At 49.9% G+C, this 21,120-nt stretch overlaps 5 protein-coding genes across 5 annotated transcripts in view; 3 read left to right on the top strand and 2 right to left on the bottom strand.

Moving 5' to 3' along the window:
- Positions 1 to 622, bottom strand: part of PFICI_00547 (uncharacterized protein) — a gene marked incomplete at both ends in the record, with an annotated part of 1,105 nt that extends 483 nt beyond the window's left edge. Inside the window, 2 exons of the mRNA XM_007829128.1 lie at positions 21 to 209; positions 351 to 622. Of these exons, the coding sequence (XP_007827319.1) occupies positions 21 to 209; positions 351 to 622 (461 nt within the window). The remainder of the gene's footprint in view (positions 1 to 20; positions 210 to 350) is intronic.
- Positions 623 to 5,662: 5,040 nt separating this feature from the next.
- On the top strand, positions 5,663 to 7,180 carry PFICI_00546 (uncharacterized protein; the record flags this gene model as incomplete). Its single annotated transcript, XM_007829127.1, has 6 exons — positions 5,663 to 5,928; positions 5,991 to 6,013; positions 6,075 to 6,346; positions 6,489 to 6,529; positions 6,585 to 7,042; positions 7,149 to 7,180. 6 exons carry the CDS (start codon positions 5,663 to 5,665, stop codon positions 7,178 to 7,180), a joined length of 1,092 nt encoding a protein of 363 aa, XP_007827318.1.
- Positions 7,181 to 8,867: 1,687 nt separating this feature from the next.
- Positions 8,868 to 9,626, top strand: PFICI_00545 (uncharacterized protein; the record flags this gene model as incomplete). Its single annotated transcript, XM_007829126.1, has 3 exons — positions 8,868 to 8,891; positions 8,964 to 9,051; positions 9,355 to 9,626. 3 exons carry the CDS (start codon positions 8,868 to 8,870, stop codon positions 9,624 to 9,626), a joined length of 384 nt encoding a protein of 127 aa, XP_007827317.1.
- Positions 9,627 to 11,610: 1,984 nt separating this feature from the next.
- Positions 11,611 to 12,633, top strand: PFICI_00544 (uncharacterized protein; the record flags this gene model as incomplete). Its single annotated transcript, XM_007829125.1, has 2 exons — positions 11,611 to 12,165; positions 12,229 to 12,633. The coding sequence occupies 2 exons, from the start codon at positions 11,611 to 11,613 to the stop codon at positions 12,631 to 12,633; spliced, it is 960 nt and encodes a 319-aa protein (XP_007827316.1).
- A 1,200-nt stretch (positions 12,634 to 13,833) lies between these two features.
- On the bottom strand, positions 13,834 to 16,563 carry PFICI_00543 (uncharacterized protein; the record flags this gene model as incomplete). Its single annotated transcript, XM_007829124.1, has 2 exons — positions 13,834 to 15,271; positions 15,341 to 16,563. 2 exons carry the CDS (start codon positions 16,561 to 16,563, stop codon positions 13,834 to 13,836), a joined length of 2,661 nt encoding a protein of 886 aa, XP_007827315.1.
- Positions 16,564 to 21,120: the final 4,557 nt, after the last annotated feature.

Below are 21,120 nucleotides of genomic sequence, written 5' to 3'. Positions count from 1 at the left end.
CGGGCAAGACTGTAACTTACAAGTTCTGCTTGTTGCAAGCCTTGATGCCGTCATTGATCGTCTTCCTCGCTTCGTCCAGGGCCTCATTCACGACCTTGCACTCGGGTATTGTCAAGGCCAACACCTTGCTCCCTTTGGATAGCGGAATTGCCCATACTCTCTCGAGTTCCTGTAAAACCTCGCTGGCCGGGTGGCGCCATGCAAGATCACTATGTAGAGCCCACAAAGTTAGTCGAATCCATGTTTAGTGGGTTTAGCCACACCACTACATGGGCATTATGGTCCCAAGCATTCGCAAAAGGGAAAAGAAGAAGAAATCCGCAAATCTCTTGGTTTGGGGACCTCCTTACTTTGTACCACCCAATACAATGGTCCAGTCAAAGGCGCGCTCATCGGGGTACATTCTCCACAGGTTGCGCATGCGGCGGGCAAACCTCCCGCCCGTCACCATTTCGCCGGGCACGCCGTCGACCTCGACCTCGACGTGGTGCGTCGTCGGGAACGCGGCCTCGAGGCGCTCCTCCAGCTTGCCGCCGTATGGATGCTGGGCAGGGAAGCCGCCCGTCAGGGAGTCGCCCAGACAAAGAACCCGGAGAGGGGATCTGCCGCTGTTGGACCCCATGACTACCTGCCTGCCTGCCTGCCTGCTGCCTGTGCTACCTGCTTGATTGTGCGCGTAATTCTGGCGTGTCTCTTCTGTTTTTGCCCTTTGTGTATAATCAAGTACAGAAGAAGCTGTTGTTGATGGAAATCCAATAATGAACCAGAAAAAGAAATATCTTGATGATCGCTATGTTGATGGAATGGATAAGGCTGAGATGGGTACCTACCTACCTGTAGGCAGGTGACTGTAGTACACACCTACACGGGTACTGGCTAAGCACGGGGTTGCCAAGGTGGGGGGGTTCTTGCGTCAGTCTGCGCAGGGGTCAGCTGGTTGTCCTGGACGTTTTGGGGGGGGGCGCGTTAAGCATTTGGCGCGCACTATGTACGGGTGACTGCTTGAGTGGGTTCGGGTTTGGGTCCAGGGGTAAGGTCACTTGGTTGTTCATACTGGGCTAAATTGGTTAGGGGCCAAGTTTGAGGTAGCATAGTAGGATCGACTTGCACAAATATTCTAGACTTTCTGGTAAATACACTCGAGGTAATCCAAGACTTTCTCTGGACGCGTTGAATATTACCATGGGCTGGTGCACGGATGGATTTATGGAAATATCCAAGACCAAGGTGGAGGACATGAAAAGCATCTAGTGCTACCAAAAGTACAACCTGACCGTGTTGGTTCCAAACTGTCAAAGAGAAAATATGAATTTAGAGGTAGCAGAAGAACGCTTCCTTGGCTGCGATTTTGTCAGACTTGCTCGGAATTTCACTTTTTGGAAAGATTGTCGAATTTGGGTGAAGAAATGCTAGCGCTTCAAGGTTGTTGGTTTATAGAGCAACTTGACTGACTATGTGCAACACAACATAATGGAGTTTGAGCCTGTTTTATTGTGCTCTATTACTTTGGAAACCTCAAACTCCTTGATTCTAAATAGTTATTAGTTCCAATTAATGAATGCCTACTGCCTGAGCATGGTCGATAGAAGTGCGAGGTCCACAGAACGAGTTGTATGATGTCTTTGACAAGCTCAAGGCAAAGACGACATCTAAGTTTCTGGAGCTACTCCAAGCAGGCAATCCGTACCTGAAGCTATGCCTGATTTATGGTGACCTCTGGGATGGAAATATGGATTTGAATATCGAGATTGGCGAACCAGTCGTCTTTGATACGTCCCGATTATATGCTCACAATGTGTACAGGATTAGCATGATCCCGCGGGAACGTTCACGGACTGGCCAGTCTTACCTCGACTGAATATGTTATGCGCTTCTTCCCAAGCTGCGAGCGAGCCCTTTGATCAATGGGATGATCGAAATTTACTGCACTCAATGTTTTATTCAGCAACAGTAACTCTGGCTTCCAGTGAAAGGTTTGATGTTTTGATCACAACAGACATTATGGTTACTGTCAATATCGCCGCAGCTGAAGATATCAAGAATGTCACAGTTATAGTAGAATTTAGTTTCTAGATACTGGAAAGGAAAAGGTTTGATTGATCGTTGGTCGTTTTGTATCGCTTCTCCATCCCCCATAAATTTCATATTTTGCTGCGAATCACCTTCATATTTGGTTTTGCGAACCATGTAGACTCTCCATGTAGAGACTTTGCGGCTCTAGATCATAACAGTTGGCAAAATTAATGATTAAAATATCATGACTTTGGAGACGGTGCAATTAGTGGTAACCAGCGTAGTCGTATGGATTAGTCATGGGGTTTTGTTGGTTACACAAGTTAATTGCGACTCGTCTACCGCCGTGGCAAACACTATACCGCATCCAGAAACAGTATTTTTCTTCGGTGATTATCCTGTGGTGACACTTACGGGGCCTTTTACAACGTAAATTATGCCAAGAGCAGTCTCATGAGTAGTTATCCAGCGCCTTGATTGAGCACGAATTCCGTGACTGACATGTAGATTCTGAGAGGACCACCACCATGACGGAGGAATGTGTTCCCGCCTGCTGACGATTCCAGCACTTGATTCTTCGTTCAGAGTTGGCGCAAATCCCGAAATATGGATCAATTCTCATATCCCAAACAACGAGGTGGCAATTGTGCGCAACACAACAGGCCAATAATGAATGGAGTTGACCGTAATTCTCCAGATACCTAGATAAACAGAATATTGTGTTGGAGTATATTGGAGATACTGGAGGAGGGTCAATGGAGGGAACTCGCAAATCCTCTGATAGGCTCGCGTTTTCTGATCCGGAGCCCGAGTGGGATAGAGTAATCAAAGAGCCATGGCCACAGATTTTTTCTAGAACATGTCAAACCCCGGTAGGACGCTCAGAAGCTCCCGCCCTTTCCACCTGGTGGTTTCCACTAAAAGCTGTGAGTTGATGGGTGGGTGCTAGAATCTTGGAGATGCAACAACGTCCTGCAACCACCAAGTAGCAGACACACGTTTCCTCGTCCAATCGCATCTTGAGCACTTGCGAGAAGAGGAGCTACAGTCATGTCCCAGCGAACCCTGGAATTTTCTTTCCTCCAGGGTCCCCGTCCATCATCCGAGGAAATAGCCTGACTTTTGTCGCGGTCACGTGCCGTCATTCTCAAGATGTATAATGGATCTAACCGCATGCATATGCGAAGTTCAGACCGTTTTGACTTTATGCTTTTTGAGCCACGACGATCGAATGGGCATGGGCGTCTCGAATCATGAGTAAGGTTCGGGAGAGTCCAGTGTTATGCAAAAACAGCGAGCGAGCTGGGGTTCCTTGGTTGTGAAGACTAGAGGGTTGGAGCAGCAGCAGGCATTCCATCTGCAAGAAGTGTCCAGAAGGCCACACATATGGCTCTTGGCAAGTAACTGAGTAATAAAAGGCCGTCAAGGGCCGTAATTCTGAAAAGCAGCATGCTGAAAAATATGATGTTGTAAGGTCCGGGGTTAATTCCAGCTTTGCCCATGCAGGACTTGGCAGCCGGGGATTTTGACAGTTGACAGGTCTCACATGGATACCCTGCAGATGTTCTAGGCCATTATTTTTTCCGAGGAGGGAACAGCACCTTGGGTAAATCAATGCAAGGTTGGGATCTGTTTACACTGCCATGTCTTATAATGCCCTCGGCAAAAGGGTGGCTGGGCCTAGAAACAAAACAAAGCAGGACGAAAAGCCTTGGCAAGTAAAACGGCAAGATACACTTTTTCATCGAATCAAGTCTCGATTTGGTCATCGACGTTGTGGCGGGTTGAGCCGGACATAGTAGGCTTTATTTTCTTTCCACTCTCTCGGTCAAGGTCGGTAAGTCATCTTTCGGTGTAAAACCATGCCTCGGGCATTTTAAGCTATATCATCTGTATAGACCTTTGTACGGGATCAACTGAGTTGACAGGGGGGAGGGGGTGGCCAACAAGGAAAAAAGCATGGGACATTCTGGGCTTTGCCGGCATGCAATTTTCAAGCATGGAACATGGGAAAGAAGAAAAGTCCCACATGCTATTTACATCAAAATGACATGGGCGGAAGCGTGAATAGCAGTGACCGCAAGATGAAAAAGAGTTTTGGGCGGAAAGGTTCAAATTCTGATTCGTGCTGTCATCTAGCCACACATTTACACATACGTAACCCTCATCTGTCCTCTGCCCATTATTGTGGCAACACCGTATCTGAAAGCTTCATACATATAGCTTCACGTGACGCAACGTTGGTTACAGTCATCCGTCCGGCCTCCCCTCTAGTGAGAACCTTAAAACATAGAAGGGAGAAAATGTTTTCCTCGGGCCTACGGTTCTGCACTGCCTCTTTCGCTACCCTCTAGCCGGTCAATGCCGGGGAGTGCGAGCAGAAAACCCGGTGGATAGCTCGGAGGTCCTCTCCGGTAGGACTATTGCATAGATGGATGGCATACATATTGATGAATAGACGAGGGCTGAAAAGCAGTCTGTCAGCATTAATATGTGCGACGAGTCACGATATTCCCAAAACGTAAAGTGATCGCTGGATTGATCAGGTATAGTCCGTAGTATTGTCGGTAAGCAATAAACAAACTAAGCCTATTGAGATGACATGTGAAACGCTTTTGTCTCTAAATGTGTTGGGTTCTTTCTCATTAACCGGGGAAACGGGAACAGCACAATGTGCTTGGAAATCAATATCATTTGCTCGGTAGTATAGGTAGTCTTGGTAGTACATAGTAGTAGGTAATTGTTTTGAGCGCGAGAGCCGAGCTAAACATTGTTACGGGGTCACCGTTGGAGAGATCTCAGATCAGGAAGGAGAAATGGAAGAAAGGAAAAAAAAGAAAGAAAATAAAAACGCCGCTGACCGATCACTAAAACTCGATGGCCCGGGGTCTGCACAATAGCTGGCCAAGAAAAATTCCAAATCCGCAGAACGATTGGGGGGATTCATGGAGGAGGTATATGTAGGTGGACAAGCGAGCTGTTTTCCTGGGTCTAATAGAGTTTATAATGTCGAGCTAATGCACGGTAACCTCATAGCGCGCGTAGGAATGGGCTGCCGAGACGCCGGCAAAGGGTGTGAGACAGGGTTCGTCGCGGCATAGTCGTGGCCAGCTAGGAAAGTTTGGGTTGGCAGCTTTTTTGTGCTGGCCCAGGGTTGAGCGAGTAAAAGAGAGAAGGGACAGGCATGCAGATGCTTTTGGGCAAGGAAGGGAAGAGAGGAGAAAGCATAGGTGAGCGATTCGGATCTGGGTTCTGTCTGCGTCTCGCGCTCCCCGGTGTTTCCATTGAACCCCAGCCAGTCGAGTCTCTGTGTAGGTAGGTAGGTAAAATAAAGTACATCCATCAGGGCAAGACCACGGAAGAGGCGAAAGTCAGAGTATAACAAAACGTTTGGGCCCCACCCTTTGGCCTTTCCCCCAAGACCATACCTAGTCCTATTTCTGGAACAATCAATCATATTGTGGATTTTGGATCTGGAGTTCAAAGAACATCGTGCCGGGCCTTTTTGCCGTACAGACGTGTGGGTTCGATCGTATGGCTGCCCCATCACAACGACGACAAGGCAAGCACAAACAAACGATCCGACAAGCCCTATAGTGGACAACTACCGACAGCGACCTCAGGCGGAGTCGCGCCGCCCGCCGCCGTCATGGCCCCCCGTGGCACACTCGTACCGCCATGGTACACGAACGAGGTTCTAGAGAGCAACATCTTGCATGCCTGCAGCATCATATGGGGCTTCAGTCTCTGCAGTGCCATGTTCTCCGCCACCAAGGCCGCACGCCAGTCCTATTCGGCCTACAAGAAGGGCAAGCTATTCACAGCCTATCCAATCATGATATGGTCGGAATGGACTGCCAGTGTGACGATTTCCATCATCAGCTGGCTGTTCCTGAAAGGCAGCATACCGGCCAGGTGAGTGGTATTCCCCCATCTTGTGTGCTCCCAGCCAGCTCAATCAACTGACTCTGATCTAGCTTTTGGATTTACTTTTTCATCCGTAGGCCTCCCAAAATTAAGACGCAGAATTGATGATTTGCTCACTTACGGAATTTTTGCAGTGGTATTCTGGGTGGTTCAGATGCAATGCATCCTTCAAATTATCATCAATCGAGTAGCCCTGGTCATGGTCAACAAGTCCCTAGCCAGGCGCCTTAGGCTCAGTGTCTTCTTCATCGTACTCATGATCAACATCAGTGTCTTTATTATATGGATGCCAGCTCGACTGCAAATCAGCGAAACATATATCCACATCAACGATATCTGGGACAGGACCGAAAAAGCTATATTCGCCGTCGTTGATGCTGGCTTGAACGTATATTTCCTCCGGACAGTACGCCACAATCTCATTTCTGCTGGCCTAACCAAATATCTGCCGTTATATCGATTCAACCTGGCCATTATTTGTTGCTCAATATCCTTGGATGTTTGTTTCCCCATGCCTAAATGCTGAGATGGTACTAACAAGGCACTAGGTGATCCTCATTGGCTCCATGTCTATTGGAACTGGTGTCATGTACGTTGTCTCTATACCGATTCCATCAGACATTTCGAAGCTGACACAACCATAGTTATATCCAATTCCATCCTCTGGTATACCTGCTCAAACTCCACATCGAGCTCAACATGGCAGATCTGATTGCCAAGGTTGTCCGGGCTTCAAACCCGATGAACAATGCCCTGGATATTACCGACAACACAATCTCATCAGGAGGATCGGGCGCCAAAAAGAAGGACCCTCCGATCAGTGCTCCACCGTCGACGTATACGCATCGCGATTCGGGCTTTCAACTCGAGTCGTCTATTCATCGCGACTCTGGATGTGTGTCAACCATAATGAGCAAAGAGGCAGACCTCGCCGAACAAGGACGGCGCATCTCGGGGGCCGATTACCACAAGGTATTACGGCCAAACCTGCAACTAACGAGAACGGGCGAAACAATTCTAGACGATGTCGACGGCGAGACGTCATCCGAGAACGAGCCGAGGGAAGGCAAGAAAAGCACGGCGATACAAGGGCAAGAGAAGAGTACGTCTGATTGAAATGGTGTTTTCAAAACATATCCATATTTGCGTCCGGCGCCGGGGCGTTTCCTCTAGATACCAGCTACATGATAGCACTGAATGCCTGATAGATTATGACCACTACTTCCTGCACGTCGAATGAGTGTTTATGCAATAACAGGCATTGCCATATCATATGGGTAGCCTCATCAGGCAATGGGCTATTGTCAACGAATGGCTATTACTACCTTTTTGGCACTGCTGTCCACGACCAGTCGACGCCAACATATCATCTTTCATGCGAGACCCCAGAGGGAGAAAACACATATCGTGACCTTTTTAAACCAAGTCAAACCAAGGGAAGGGCACTGTGAAAACCTTTTGGGGAAGGTGGCGGTCACCATGGAACGCATCACTGTCTTCGTGACACAATTTTGAGTGGTATGACTTTCCATGTTCCAAGAGCAAGTTGATGGATGGCGATTGACGGTTGGAACAATTGAACCAACAATTCCTAGGGGAGCTGCTCCCATGTCTACTCAACTATGCATCTAACAAGCCCTTCTCACAAGTAGACCTAATTTTTTTTTTTTTGAACAACCTGCAGAGGGCTTGAAAAGCTGCTCGTGGTTCAGCGTCGAGTGTGTTTCCATGTAGCACACGGTACAGACTAGGAATATCCGCAAAAGTAGAAAGGATGCATATGACATGGCCCGTACCATCCTAGCAATTATGTTGCATATCAATCGAGATTCTGGCAATGGGAAAGAGAGGGTCAAATGCTTTGCTAGTAAACCACCCAAGCACAAAATTACTCGCATAATAAGCAAACTACTGCGTATGACTCACAAGGGCGAGCGCATAGCAGCATCAGCGTGTTGACGGGTATCGTCAAGCGATGGAAATTAAACCTCATGCACGATAGACCCTGATCTAAAGGTTCCTGGGGATAGAGAGAAAGACGGAGACTCTGCCCAAACCCCACAATCCGGGCTTGTTGAATCTGGAGTTGGTCCCCATCCATCGTTCGTGGGAAATGCACAGAGCTCAGACCCCCGATGCGAATGACTGGGTATGCTGTGCTAAAAAGCTGGGTTAGGCTATAATCAAACACGAACCTGAGTGCTGGGTGTAAACGTCCAAGACAAAGCTTAAAGGGGACGTGTTACTGCATGAGATAAACAGTCGATCGATGATAGCAAGACCCTGACTGGAGCTGTAATCTGACCGCGATGTATACAGCTTGGAGCTAGCAGCTCTTCCATGTCGTCACCCAGGTGGGAGATGGTGGGTGCCTCACCGTCATCATGGACGGATAGCGTATCTGACCAATGCAATGCAGGTAGCTCAGCTTCCTCAGCTCCGGAAACAGACCAAGGGAAATAAGGGTCATGATGTTATTTTCTCTTGTCTCTGTAAGGGACCGGAAACCAACGAATGTCGGATTTTAAATGCTACTACGTATTCACAATATTTATACTTTCTTGGTAGGCAAATACAGATCCCGCTGCTCAAAATACATAACAAGGGGGAAAAAAAAAAGCATTGATAACCCAGAAGACGGGACCTCCAACCCCGACATTTTCCACTCGCCTCACTGACCACGGTAAAAAGCTTTCCCCACCTGGCTCGCGGCATCACGTGACTACAACGGAGCCAAGCGGGTGCTGGGACCAAGAGGCCAGCCGCCAGGAAAATCCAGTGCGCTAATCCACTGTCGAACGTTTCGATAACCGAAAGGCCTCATCAATTCAAAAGCTCGCTCCTCTTGTATTCCCTATCACCATCCCCCTCCGCCCTTCCCCCGTCCAATTGAGCATTTTCCCCTCCCCCACACTCCATCGGACAAGATGCTCGTTCAGCTCAGGGCTTCGGTATGTTGATACACTTTTATCTTTTCTCGAGAAAGAACCTCCCACTGACCAGAGAATGCGCCCGGGAAACAGACTGCTCGCTCGGCCGCCTCGGCCATCACCCGCGTTGCCAGAGTCAACGCCGTCAGAGGCTTCATCGCGCCGACCGTCTCGCGCCGAGGTACGTTGCCATGGACATGCACCGGAGCACTTCTGGGATCTGGAGAAAGCGATTGAGCACGAATAACGGGCGATTACGACAACTGGATAAAGCTCGACGATCAGGAGGTGGAGTATGGGACACAAAATCAACTCAAATCAAACCGGCAGACACGACGACACCTTGCCACATTTCCATCAAACGACAATGCCCCCCTTCATCAATCAATCTCGGCTTTCGCTCCGCTTTCTCCAGATTTCACTGCACTGCGCCGCCATGAAACTCTTGCCACGGTCACTGACATGACTAACCCATCTTTCACAGCCGACTTTGTCCAGGAGCTGTACCTGAAGGAGCTCAAGGCCTACAAGCCCACTCCCGTCAAGGACTCGGATTCCGTCGGTCAGGTGCAGACCTTCTCCGTCCCCAAAACCCCCAAGTCCCCCGAGGAGGCCGACCTCGCCAGCAGCCTGAAGGAGTACGAGTCCATGGCCGTCGAGGTTGAGGGCCAGGAGGCTGTTGCCCCCGGCACTGCCGCCCCCGTCGTCGAGGACTGGTTGGTCGAGGAGGAGGACGATGAGCCTGCCCACCACTAAAGCGCTGTCTCTCCGAGCGAGACATTTTTTTTTTCCCTGTGAAACCAACAACAACAACCGACAATTTTATATGGTGATGTTTGAGAGAATGGAGAAACCTGGGGGTGGAAGCAGTCGTGGCCGAGGTGCAGTGGAAGAAAGTTGATCATTGTCAACCGATGCGGAAAGGACATTGATCAAGGCTGGCGTGGATGAACAGGAGAAGAAAAAAAAGAACTGTAATCCGTGTACATTTACTCTAGGATGCTCTTCACGAATCACGAAGATCCTGGTTTCGACTTTTATTTGCGGTCCTTTTTTTTTTACGCTTTCACGAATTCCTCATCTCATATGCTAATCGTTCGACAAGTGCAATATTGTGATGCCTTTTACACATGTTTGAGGAAACCATGGAGCCAAGTCATTTCCTCCATGAAGCGAGAACTGGATTTACTCTGAATAAGTAACAGATACTCGGAGAACGGTACGAATGAGCACACCGATAATATCGGGGTTTCTCCCACCTGTCATCCAAAACCTCGAAACGTGCAGCATTCGGACCTCTTTTACTGCACGGCCTGACTCAACTGCTCCGAGTTCCCTCCATCATTGGACAGCTGCTAATGAACTACGCCCGGGGTATGATAATATTATCATGGGCAATCCCTGATGGGAATACCTTGTTTGACTTCGTATTGAGGTTTGACAGTTGACTCGTCAAGACGCCTTGCTTGCTTTCACGGGCTTTCATCTCCTCGCTTGACATCCAAACTTTTGAGAATAATTGTCCTTCTTTGGCAGGATTGAATGTCTAGCGTGGTATTTCTGGTCATATCATCTAGACGCCTCTGATTCCCGTACGTGCTGATCCCCAATCTCGCGTTCTGACAATTGAAGTCCAGACATTGAACAAATATGACCCAGATTGATCCAGACCCTGGTCATTTGTAGGTCTGCAGCCCACGACCGACTGCATCTAAGCGCGCCATTGCTTCGTAGGTTCCATTGGACTATTGCAGCAGCAGCAGCAGCACCAGCAGCAACAGCGGAGAAGTGGAATTTCAGCTCAGCTGAACTCACCGAGAGCGAGCATCCAACCAGGTCGGTATCCTCAAAGTGCCTGTCCCCGATGAACAGAGTTCCGGCATTAGTATCGCCATTCCCGTTTCATGAGCTTGTCGCTCGGGGACCGTCTTCTTCACCTACTTGATGATTTGTCCATCAAGACTCCATGGCCGGATCCAATGAAGATTCGAGTAATTTGGACAGGCTTGCAGCGAGATCAAGTGTACCAGAGTTGGAACCCTTGCAGCTTGCACAGGATTGGCGGGCAGATGGAAAGCGATATTCCGGTGATGACTGTGCCACTTGCCGTTGGAATGGCCGTTGGGATGACATGATTAGTTATGACGCCTCCATACCAAAAAATGGGAACGGCGAAATCACCAGAAATCATCTCGAGCAGTCCTCCTCCGCAGACAAATCTCTGTTGTGCGGCGCTCGTAAGGAAAGCTCAATGGGACCGGTATATGGTTCGACAACTCGTGTGAGCTGGTGGTCGGCAAAGGGAGCAGTCAATGTGAATCAAAATCTACCTATACCATGACGACGACAATGTAGACGCTCCGCCGGGGCCAACAGTCTACTCGAATGGCAGGCATCCATACACGGACCCAGGTCAGACGCGGCCCCTGTCTTGGGCTGATGGTCATATCCATGATTGCGTCCATAATCACGACTGCTCCGGCCTACAAGTCTGAGAAGCATGTTCTTCCTAAAAGATTGATACGTATTCCAGAGAATGCCGAGGATTGCGGCATACACCTCATTCGAGACACTTCCAGTCTACCGCCGAGCAACTCGCTATGCTGCTCTGACGCACTGTCAGGGGCAAGCAGCCGCCGCCGTGTCTGACAACGGTTGAAAGCATCGAAATACACTCAAAAAAGGGATTCCCTGGGCTGTTGTACTTCGAACGTTCAAGGACGCCATACAATATACTCGCATGCTAGGTCTCGAATGCATTTGGATCGTTTCCATCTGTGTAATCCAAAAGGACGAGACCGACTGGGAAAAGGAGGCCACGCGCATGTTTGAGTACTTTTCAAATGCCCACGTGACACTGGGCTCTACCTTTGGCGTCGATAGCACACGAGGCTTCCTCAGCGGGCGTCACATTGAAGCCTCGACTCTGTGCCTGTTGGACATGATCTTTCGAGGCCGCCAAGCTGGGGCGTCTACGCCAAAACGCTACGTGGGCGAGGTGTCGCTGCTGCTAGACGTCTACGACACCAACCCAACCCCCCGTGTTTGCCTTACTTCGATAATGGGCCCTGCCCGCTGTTCTAGCGTGCTTGGACGTACCAAGAGCGACTTGGTCTCATCGCGGCTGTTGCTGTTTACCCAGTATCAGATCCTGTATGAGTGTTATGCGCAACGGCACCTTTTGGGTCTATGGGGTGACCCCGTGGCGCGCACGCTCAAGAGCGCCTACAAGCTCTTTGCCCCCACCCACCCGAGGAAGAATATCTATGTGGACTGCGCAAGAGTCACCTGCACCGTGATCTGCTCTGGAAGGCAGTAGGCCGATTCGGTTTCGAGGAGCTCAACGACGGCGAGGCAGCCTGCTACACCCGGGGCTCCTCCTACCTGGCGTCCTCGTGGTCCTGAGGCATCGGTGCCGCGGCTGACAGAATACGATCGGCTCCTCTTTTTTTTTGCCGAGCGTGGACACTCCACCATTACCTTCAAAGGTGAAGACTTGACGTTTACACAAGCCGGCCGCTTCGGCCGTGCTCTTGGGGGCTATATTGTGGTCCAGGGTCCGGTGCTTGACTGCATATTGCCTCTGACTTTGTACAAGGGCGATGATCTCGATTGTTCCTTTGGTGGTGGTCAGGAATTATTACTACAAGACGGTAGAAAAATTGCCAATCTCAAGTTCCAGCCCGACTTTGAACGCGGCTACCAGGAGCTTGAAGCTGATGACGGATCGTCTACCGGTGACGTCATCGTATACTTGTTATAAACTTGGGTCTCTCATAAAGGTTTGGGATTTCTGGTCTTGTTAAGAAAAAGCAATAGCCAACGATATCATCGCTTGGGTGCTGGCTTCTATGAAACTCCGGGATACAAAATCGAGTCGCAACTGGTTTTGTGTGAGTATTTCAAGCACGCAGAACAGCGAATTCTAGAGATTGAATAGAAATCATGCAATCATACGGACATCACATAACCTCTCGACATGAATCACCTTCTTCAATAGATGTACCAAGAAGCACGTCCACGAAAACATGAATTTTACATTTTCGATCATTCCACAGGAGACAAGATTGAATACGCTATATAAGTCTGCAAGATCGTGGGGGTGTATAATATTGCAGAGAGGCCCGACTCTCGCGTCTTGGACAATCATGATCATCATCATCTCAAGGAAATCACGAAATCCATCACTAATCATTTTCTCTCCTAGCAGTATAGGGACAATGTTTCTCAGCAGGGAACGCGAGTTGAGCCATCATATCAGGTTCAGTTCGGGCAGTGCCGAGCTGCTTGGCATAGGATTTCACCTTGACAGTTGTATATACGGAGAGTCAAAAGACCTTGGTTCTTAAATCTCAGCCACTTGTAGCAATTGCCAACAGATATCCGCAGAGATAATTTGTCACTATAGTCTAAGCTTGGTATGGCATCGTAAAGCCAGGTATGGCAAATATTGTCCTTGTATGAATAATCGCATTTCAATCAAACCATTGTATAACTCCGTGATATGACATCGTGCTCAATTTGCCTATACTAGATAACCAACATCATGCAGGGTATCAACCTCGGCTCCACAGAGCCCTAATCATTAGAGTAGAAGCCTATTCGAAAGCTCTTCCACTTGTGATGCCAGTACTGCTGTCCATGCCCACATCTGTGCATCATCTGTATACCGATCCCATCGTCACCTCCATCACCAATTAATTGCATACCTCCATGCTTGTGAACAAGTTGTTTTTGCAACGATATCTCTGTCTGTCTGTATGTGCCATGATGCTTTATCTGCAGATCCGAACGCCTCCAGACTATTCGATGTCGGAGGAGCAAATACCTAACCGCCGTGCAAACAAACAGCCGGCTCATGCAAATGATGCTAAAACTCTGAAGTAAAATGTTTTGCGAACTTGCCCCTTTTTTTGCAAGTCTGAAACACTGATATAAACTAAGCCCCTCCATCGGCCAGCTATTACATGTCGAATTGTGAGTTGAAAGGCTCATCGTTCGCACCCGTCCGAACAATGCCACTCATCCTGTTGTTGGCTTTTCGAAGATCAATATCATCAAGTTCATCCCAGTCGTTGTCCCGGCGGGCATCCCGCATTTCCTCGTCATCGTACCGATCAGCCATGTGGTCGTCGAGCGAACTCTCGTCCACGAAAGTGAAGCCCTGGAAATTGGCCTGTACAGTGGGCGACAGCGGCGTCGAGTTGGCGAAGCCGGTCGCAAGTTGCTGAGCCCGCTCATTCAAAGATCCATTCTGGTTCAGAGCATTTGTGAACTCTGGGTCGAAATAAGAAACGTCCGTGTCGGACAATAGCTTAGGCTTGAAGGGTGGGGTGATGAGCTTTTTAGACAAAGCATCCCAGTCCACATCCGCAAAGAACGGGTGACGCTTCAGCTCTTCCGCGTCATCAATAGCACCAAGACGGTGCTTGGGGTTGCGGTTCAGAAGACCCTTGACAAAGTTGCGACCTTCTTGCGACAAGGTGTCTCTGGGAAAGCGGACCTTGCCAAAAGCAATGTTCTTGTACATCTGTTGAGTGTCCTCGGCGTAGAAAGGACTCCAGCCACAGCACATCTCAAAGACCAGTACACCCAACGACCAGAAATCGACCATCTTCGTATAGCCAGCTTCATCGAGCAGCACTTCGGGTGCAAGGTACTCGGTTGTACCGCAAAAGGTGTTGGTCGTGTCGTTCTTGGTCAAGTTCGCCTTTGACAATCCAAAGTCGCAGAGTGCAATGTGACCATTTGCATCAAGCAAAATGTTTTCCGGCTTCAAATCACGATACACAATGTCGTTGAAGTGAAGATGTTGTATCGCCAAGATCAACTCCGCAATGTAAAACTTGGCCCGCTTCTCATCGAACCGACCCTCCTTTTGCAGATGCCAGAACAGCTCTCCACCAGACATGTAATCTGTCACCAGGAACAGGTCTTGCTGTGTCTGGAAAGAGAACTTGAGTCCAACAATGAAGGGAGACTCCGATGTAGCTGTTCGGACCAGGATATTCCTTTCGCCGACAGTGTGGGCGACCTCTTTCTTTTGAACAATGACCTTCTTGGACAGAACCTTCATCGCGTATATACGCCCGGTATCCTTCTTCCGCACTTGGTAAACTTGGCCAAAAGTACCCTTGCCGATGAGCCGCAGAATTTGGAAGTCGTCTGGCCCATAGTGCCTCTTCTCATTTCCGTGGTAGATGACCTCGACGTAGATCTCACCCGTGGGTGCATGTTCGGCGCTGGTGTCGACATTTCCCTTCAAAGGATACCAGCCTCGAACGGAATCATCAGATGAGGACTGTTGGGCCTGGATGTCCACATGTCCAAGGAGTTCCTCCCCATTGGGCCCATGATCATAAACAGAAATATCCACAAGCATGTCCGATTCCACAACATCACTGGAAGAAGAATCAGCATGACTGCCCGGCTAACATTAAAAAGAAAGGAAGAATCAAAGGAACACTTACAAGACAGCCTCGGCGTCCCACTTAGGACAGGAGAAAGTACGTTTCGGTCGGTTGCGGTAAGAGCCATAGTCACCCATGCTGGTGTTGCTGCTCTGGCGGCTCCTCATCGGGATCGCCATGGAGCGGCCTGACTCGCTTCCCTGCCGCTGGATTGGGATTCCACCAGCCCCTGGCGGTGGCACATCCAATTCGTCCTCATCTTGAAACGTTCTTGGTCCTCCAGAGATAAGCTCGCTGCGTTGAAACACAGCTACAACGTAAGGGTCGCGGCTTCGGCGAAGGTTCCTGGCTTCGAGAATCTTGATAGTAAGCTTTCCCTTGAAGTTTGGAGCCTTTGCGCCACCAGTTTGAGCCGAGATCGGAGTCATGACACCGCTGGCGGTGGATTCGGCATTATCACTGTTCTGTCTCGAAGAACTCTTGCCATCGGTCTGCGAAGTCTGCGTAGATGAGAGCGCTCGAGTAGGAGTCGGGGGGCCGCTCTTTTCGGTTCCATCAAGTGTTAGCTTCTTGAGCCGATCAACTGAAGCAGGGAAATAACTGCCAGGGGCTTCCGATGGGGTTTGCGCAATAGTGGTTGGTGGTGAAGTATTGGAAGCAGAGCTTGCATCGGGAACAGACAACTGGCCAACAGCACTTGTGGCAGTGACCACGTTTGTAAGAGGAGATGCTACGCTAGCGCGTCGAGACTGCTGAACCTCTGAAGGGCTTTGCCCGTGCTTGAAAGCCTGGGACAGAGAGGTTCTTCGTGCAAGATCCGCGCCATCGCCGCTCGCATCGCTCAGTTTGAGCCCTCTTTCCGATGGTGTCTGCGAACAAGGAGGTGTAGGGTATGGATCATTCTGAGGTTGCGATGATTCCGACTCTTTCGGGGGTGTGCTCTTCTCATGTGGCAGGAGAGGCATGCCCTCGGAAGTGGAGTTTTGCTCATCGGGTGTAGGCAACGACTTTGGTGACGTGCTGGCTTCCTTCTCTTCTCGGGGCGATGCTGGGCGAGCATTCTCGGATTCTCGTGCTTGGGGAGAAGACGACGAGGTGTTGTGAAAGAAACTCAGAGACTTTGAACGAACCTGGCCAAAATAGCTCATGATACCGGGCAGCCGTTTATCCTGGGGATCTGGCTGAGGCGTAGCGACACCGGACCTCGGGGTATCAGATCCAATCTGATCGGCCCCGTCGTCCTCCGTGGTGCCCTGCCTACTGTGCAAGTTAATACCAGTCATGTTTGCTATCTTGACTCAAATCGACAAATCTTCCGAGTGAAGAAAAATGAACTAAAAGAGTAATAAAAGGACAGATGCTGCTGCGGCAAATGCTGGGAGAAGAAAAAGTGAATATAGAATTTGGAGTATGTTTGATTGGTGCAAAAAAAAAAACTGTTGGTAAACAGAGCTAAGGCGGCCTTCTGAGAGCAGATACTCTCGTACCACGCATTTCCAAGCAGGAGTAGTAACTCTGTCCCTTTGACATACCAGTCAAGCCGATGACGATGCTGCAAGGACAAGAACAGGATGCAGGACAAGAGTTTGGGAAGCGTGGGAAATTTTTACAAAAACCCGACTCCCGGGCCTTTCAGGTATTAAAAGCCAGGGCTACGGAACTTGACGCCATGTGGTTGAAGGGTCTCAAAGTGGGGGCAAGCAAGTGGTGAGAGGGCCATAATTTTTTTAGGTGGGGTTTGTAGGAGGAGAAGTTCAAGGCAGGGCAAGCACATTGCTGCAGATATCGATCCTGGGATGCACCGTTTTGGGTAGAGGCCGAGGACGAGTCAGAGTCAAGGCTTTCCCTGGCGAGATAAGCGTTTCTGGCGGTTCGTCCTTGACAAATTCCAGCTTGGGCAGACGGTAACGTAGCTCAGACAATGACACTGGGCGGCCTCGTCCAAAGGTGAACAGCAGGGCGCAGCGCGTACGGCGTTCATGGTTTCAATACCATGATCGCAAGCAGGATCACTTCACTCGCTCAATGAGTGCCGCCATACCGACCCATGGTAGCTTGATTGCTGCTTCGGCTCAAGCACTTGCCTGACTCGAGAATAGGACGAGGGGGGGGGGCCCTCTTTTCGTGTGTGCCCGACATTTGATCGTGGTTAGGGTCGCGCCAACGGACCGCTTGAATCGCTCGGTAGTAACAGCCCACATCCACTATTACCCCTCGCCACACGCAGCACAGCACCCTGGCGGCAAGGGTCCTTCAGCCAGTGCAGTGCAGTCAGTGCTGCGGTGCTGTTCTGTTGGCAGAGCTGACGACGGGGTCGCTCAAGTCCGAACCAGCCTGCAAATGGGACAGGCGCAAAAGCTCGGATGCAGCACGTACACGGGCCCTGGTAGGCCACTTGGTAATAGTGTCCCGGGTGGCAGTAGGTAGCAACCACAGTGGTGGTAGCGGAGGCTCCCAAATCCCTTTGGATCGGATCGAGGCAGGCAGACGAAGCGGCCCATTGTGAAACGAAATGAAGACCAAAATGGCATTGAAATTGCGATGCAGTAATTACACCATACTGGTCAGGGGAAGTGGGTAAAGGCGCCGCAGCGGCGGTTTGTGGGATTTGCACTGGCAAGGAAGAGACCGCGAGAACGAAAGTGGGTTTTGCACTTACTTTGACATCATCGCCTGGGTTGCCCGCCGAAGCAGGTCGTAGCTACCTTCCGACCCAGACATTGTGGTGAGCAGCAGGTTGAAAAGGCGCGCTCAATGTCAAAGGGCCGGCTGTTGGTAACGGGGCAAAAAAAGGCCTGGGGGGAGTGGCGCCTGGTAATAGCAGACACTCTCTAATTTTTGGTCTTCTCTTTTCCGTCGTTTACTTGCACTCAGAAGACCGGAGTGAAAGTGACGTCGGAGTGGTGCGAGAGGAAGAGTTTGCTGGCAAGAAGGTGGGATGTTGTGCGTTGTGCGATGCTCTCGTGTATGGCTACGTGGGGACAGGGGAGGGAGAAGGGGGAAAAAAAATAATGATACGACAACAAGCGTTCGTGAGGGGACAGAGGATGGATTTGCAGATGTGAGTGGGATTGATTGGGAAACTTGGGATGGAGCTTAGTACAAGCTTGCTTGATGGTTGGAAGGAAACGAGCGAGCGAGCGGTGGTGCTAGGGAAAAGCGGGCAGCCGTAGGGGTTAGCTGGTTGGCTTGCTGAAAGAAATGGACCAGATCTTAGTGGCTCTGACTGGTAGACGTCGCCGCAAGGGCGGGGCTAAGCTGGCCGTAGTGAGGTAATTCAGACGCGCGATAGCTGATGGATCTTGCCTGTTGGATACCGAGTTCAGCCGAAAGGAGGAAGAGGTCTGCTGTCTGGCATCAATCGTCAGCCGGGATTGTGCTGATTTGCACATCGATTGATTGGCAATCAGTGCATCCGTCTGCGAGTGCGTCGAGAGTAACTAGCAGGCTAGGTACTAGGTACAGTAAGTCAGTAAGAAAATCGTCCCTAGTTGCTCCGATGCCTGCAAATCATCATGGCCAGCAGGCAGAAGACAAGATATGGGTTGACGCGGGGAGATGATGTAGGTAGATACTGTGTAGATACGTAGTAGGTATTGATTGTTGTGGTTGGATGGTGCTCAAGTTAACAGAGTCTATTATTACCTGCCCAAGTCCAGGCGGGCGAACGAGAACATCTTTTGTCTTTGATTGATGTCTTCAATTCTTTCTTCTTTTCGCTATTCCTGGCCCACGTCTTCCTCTCGCTTCTCTTGCACATACATTGCTATCCATTGACGAGACGTGTCTTGTAGTGAGTTGCCAAGGGTTCTGTGCTTCCTTTTTCCAGTGCATGCCTACCTATCAAGCTCGCCGTGTATCAGGTCGAAATATGTACTACGTAAGGTAGACAGGCTTCCTCTTTTTGGTGTTGCCACTCCAGGCTCAGCGACAGTGAGCACAGCTTGGTTTGGCTTGGTGGGGAAATCGACCCGGGTGTGAGACTGGCTGGAGGAATGTCGCCCAGGCCAGGCCACTTGCCGCCGTGTATCAAGCGAAGTGCTTGTATAATATCTGCCTTACTACCTGGATAGATATATGCATTGTACAATGTTTGAAGCAATACTAATCGCAAGGAGGCGGTCGTTCCCGCGTCGAAGTGCGTGATACTGCACCAGCACCATTACAGCCAGGCATGAATCGGAAGCACCATCGTACTGGACGCCCGCTGTCATATGTACTAAGAATAGGCTTGCCCGGAACTGACACCGCATCTCAACCTACATGGTCTGTACAATACTTTTCACATGTGGCCCCCGACTGTGCCGTACCGTACCGTTCCGCATCGCACCACAGGAAGGCGAAGAAGGTTCGTTGTCGACATCGCACTGGAATCATTGGCATGTACGTGCTTCTGGGCTTGCAACCCAAAAAATCAGAGTCTCTGAGGGGCAATTTGAAGTGGTCATGATACGCAATGTGGGGGCCGTATCGATAAAGATGGACGATAAATCAGATGCTCTTTCACGATGCCGCCTCTAGAAACTGGTCTAGAACGACGACAGAATGTTCCATGTTTCTCGCACTTTCCGGCCATGTCTCAAGACCTGAACTTTCTTATTCTTCTCATATGGCGTGGTACATAACCTGTAGTTTCGGTCCAATCACCCTCCGTCCGTTCCTATTGACCTGTTGAGACCAGAGTCATGATTTGGAGGGTATGTTATTGCCTTCCTGTCCACTTTCTTGCGCGTCCTCCTTGAGTCGCCTAGTGCACAATATAGCACTACAGCGCAAATGAGGAAAAAGCAAGAAATACTTATTAGTGCTGGCAATGCTGGAAAGCTGCAGCGATACCACCTCGTCATTCGTATTCTTGACAGTCAGGTATCATATCCACTGCCCAGGTTTATACCCGGCCCTATAGCTTGGATTAGGTACTGATCGACCTTTTTTTTTTTTCTTTTTCCCTTCCTCTTTTCTTCTTCGCTTGCAGCCGCGTCAATGACAAGATGTTAAAAGGGTTCCCTCCCAGATGACAGCTACGGCTACACTAGACAGACAAGCACCTGATCCAGGCTATCTAAACATTCGATATCGGACCAGCTAGACGGCACAAGCACCTTGCGCTGATGGTGCGGTTAGGAGATGCCGGCCTTTTAATAATAGCCCCCATGCAAAAGGGCATACTACGAATCGCAGACTGCCCATTTCAAAGCTTGTGACCACGGCTTCCTCGAACAACTCTTCCCAAGACGATACTTTGCGTAGCATCGTTGTCGTCGACTTGTTAGTGACATGATGACACGGCGGCGGTTGAAAGGACCGACGATCCTGGTCCAATTCCCCCCGGCAATATCGACCTGGTCTCATGTTTTAAGCTTTGGTCGGTTGTAGCGACAGGGCCGCTATGAGCCGGGCGCATGTTTGGCCAAGCTCTTTCGCTCCAATGGTTTGAAATTTTCTTTCTAGACGTCTTCCAGATGTCCGGGATTGCGACTGTCGTGTCATGTCATGTTGACTCCGGGTCATTCCACCGTTCACACCAGCCGAATAATTGACCTAGGTAAATAGTGACAAGCTGTTTGGAGAATTTGGGGTCAAGCAGCACAGAGTTCCGTACAGCCGGTGGTCCAGGTGCCCTTGGCTAGGATTCGCAATGGTTGGCAGACAGTTGGACACCATCCTTAAAGGGTCTTGCCGAGGCCGTGATTGGATAATCATGACTCTTTTTGGCAATTGCGAAGGCTTCGCACCCTCTTGAAAGGTCCAAGTCCCATCCGATAGTCCATCACATCGGAATACTCAGCTGAGTAATAAATCTCTTCGACAGGTCGCGGCATCAATCCGCGGCTGCATCC

The sequence above is a fragment of the Pestalotiopsis fici genome (genome assembly GCF_000516985.1).
Source record: "Pestalotiopsis fici W106-1 unplaced genomic scaffold PFICI_Scf_1, whole genome shotgun sequence".
Taxonomy (NCBI): Eukaryota; Fungi; Ascomycota; class Sordariomycetes; order Amphisphaeriales; family Sporocadaceae; genus Pestalotiopsis; species Pestalotiopsis fici.
Note: the sequence above shows the minus strand (reverse complement) of the source record. Positions and strands in the feature narration are given on the sequence as shown.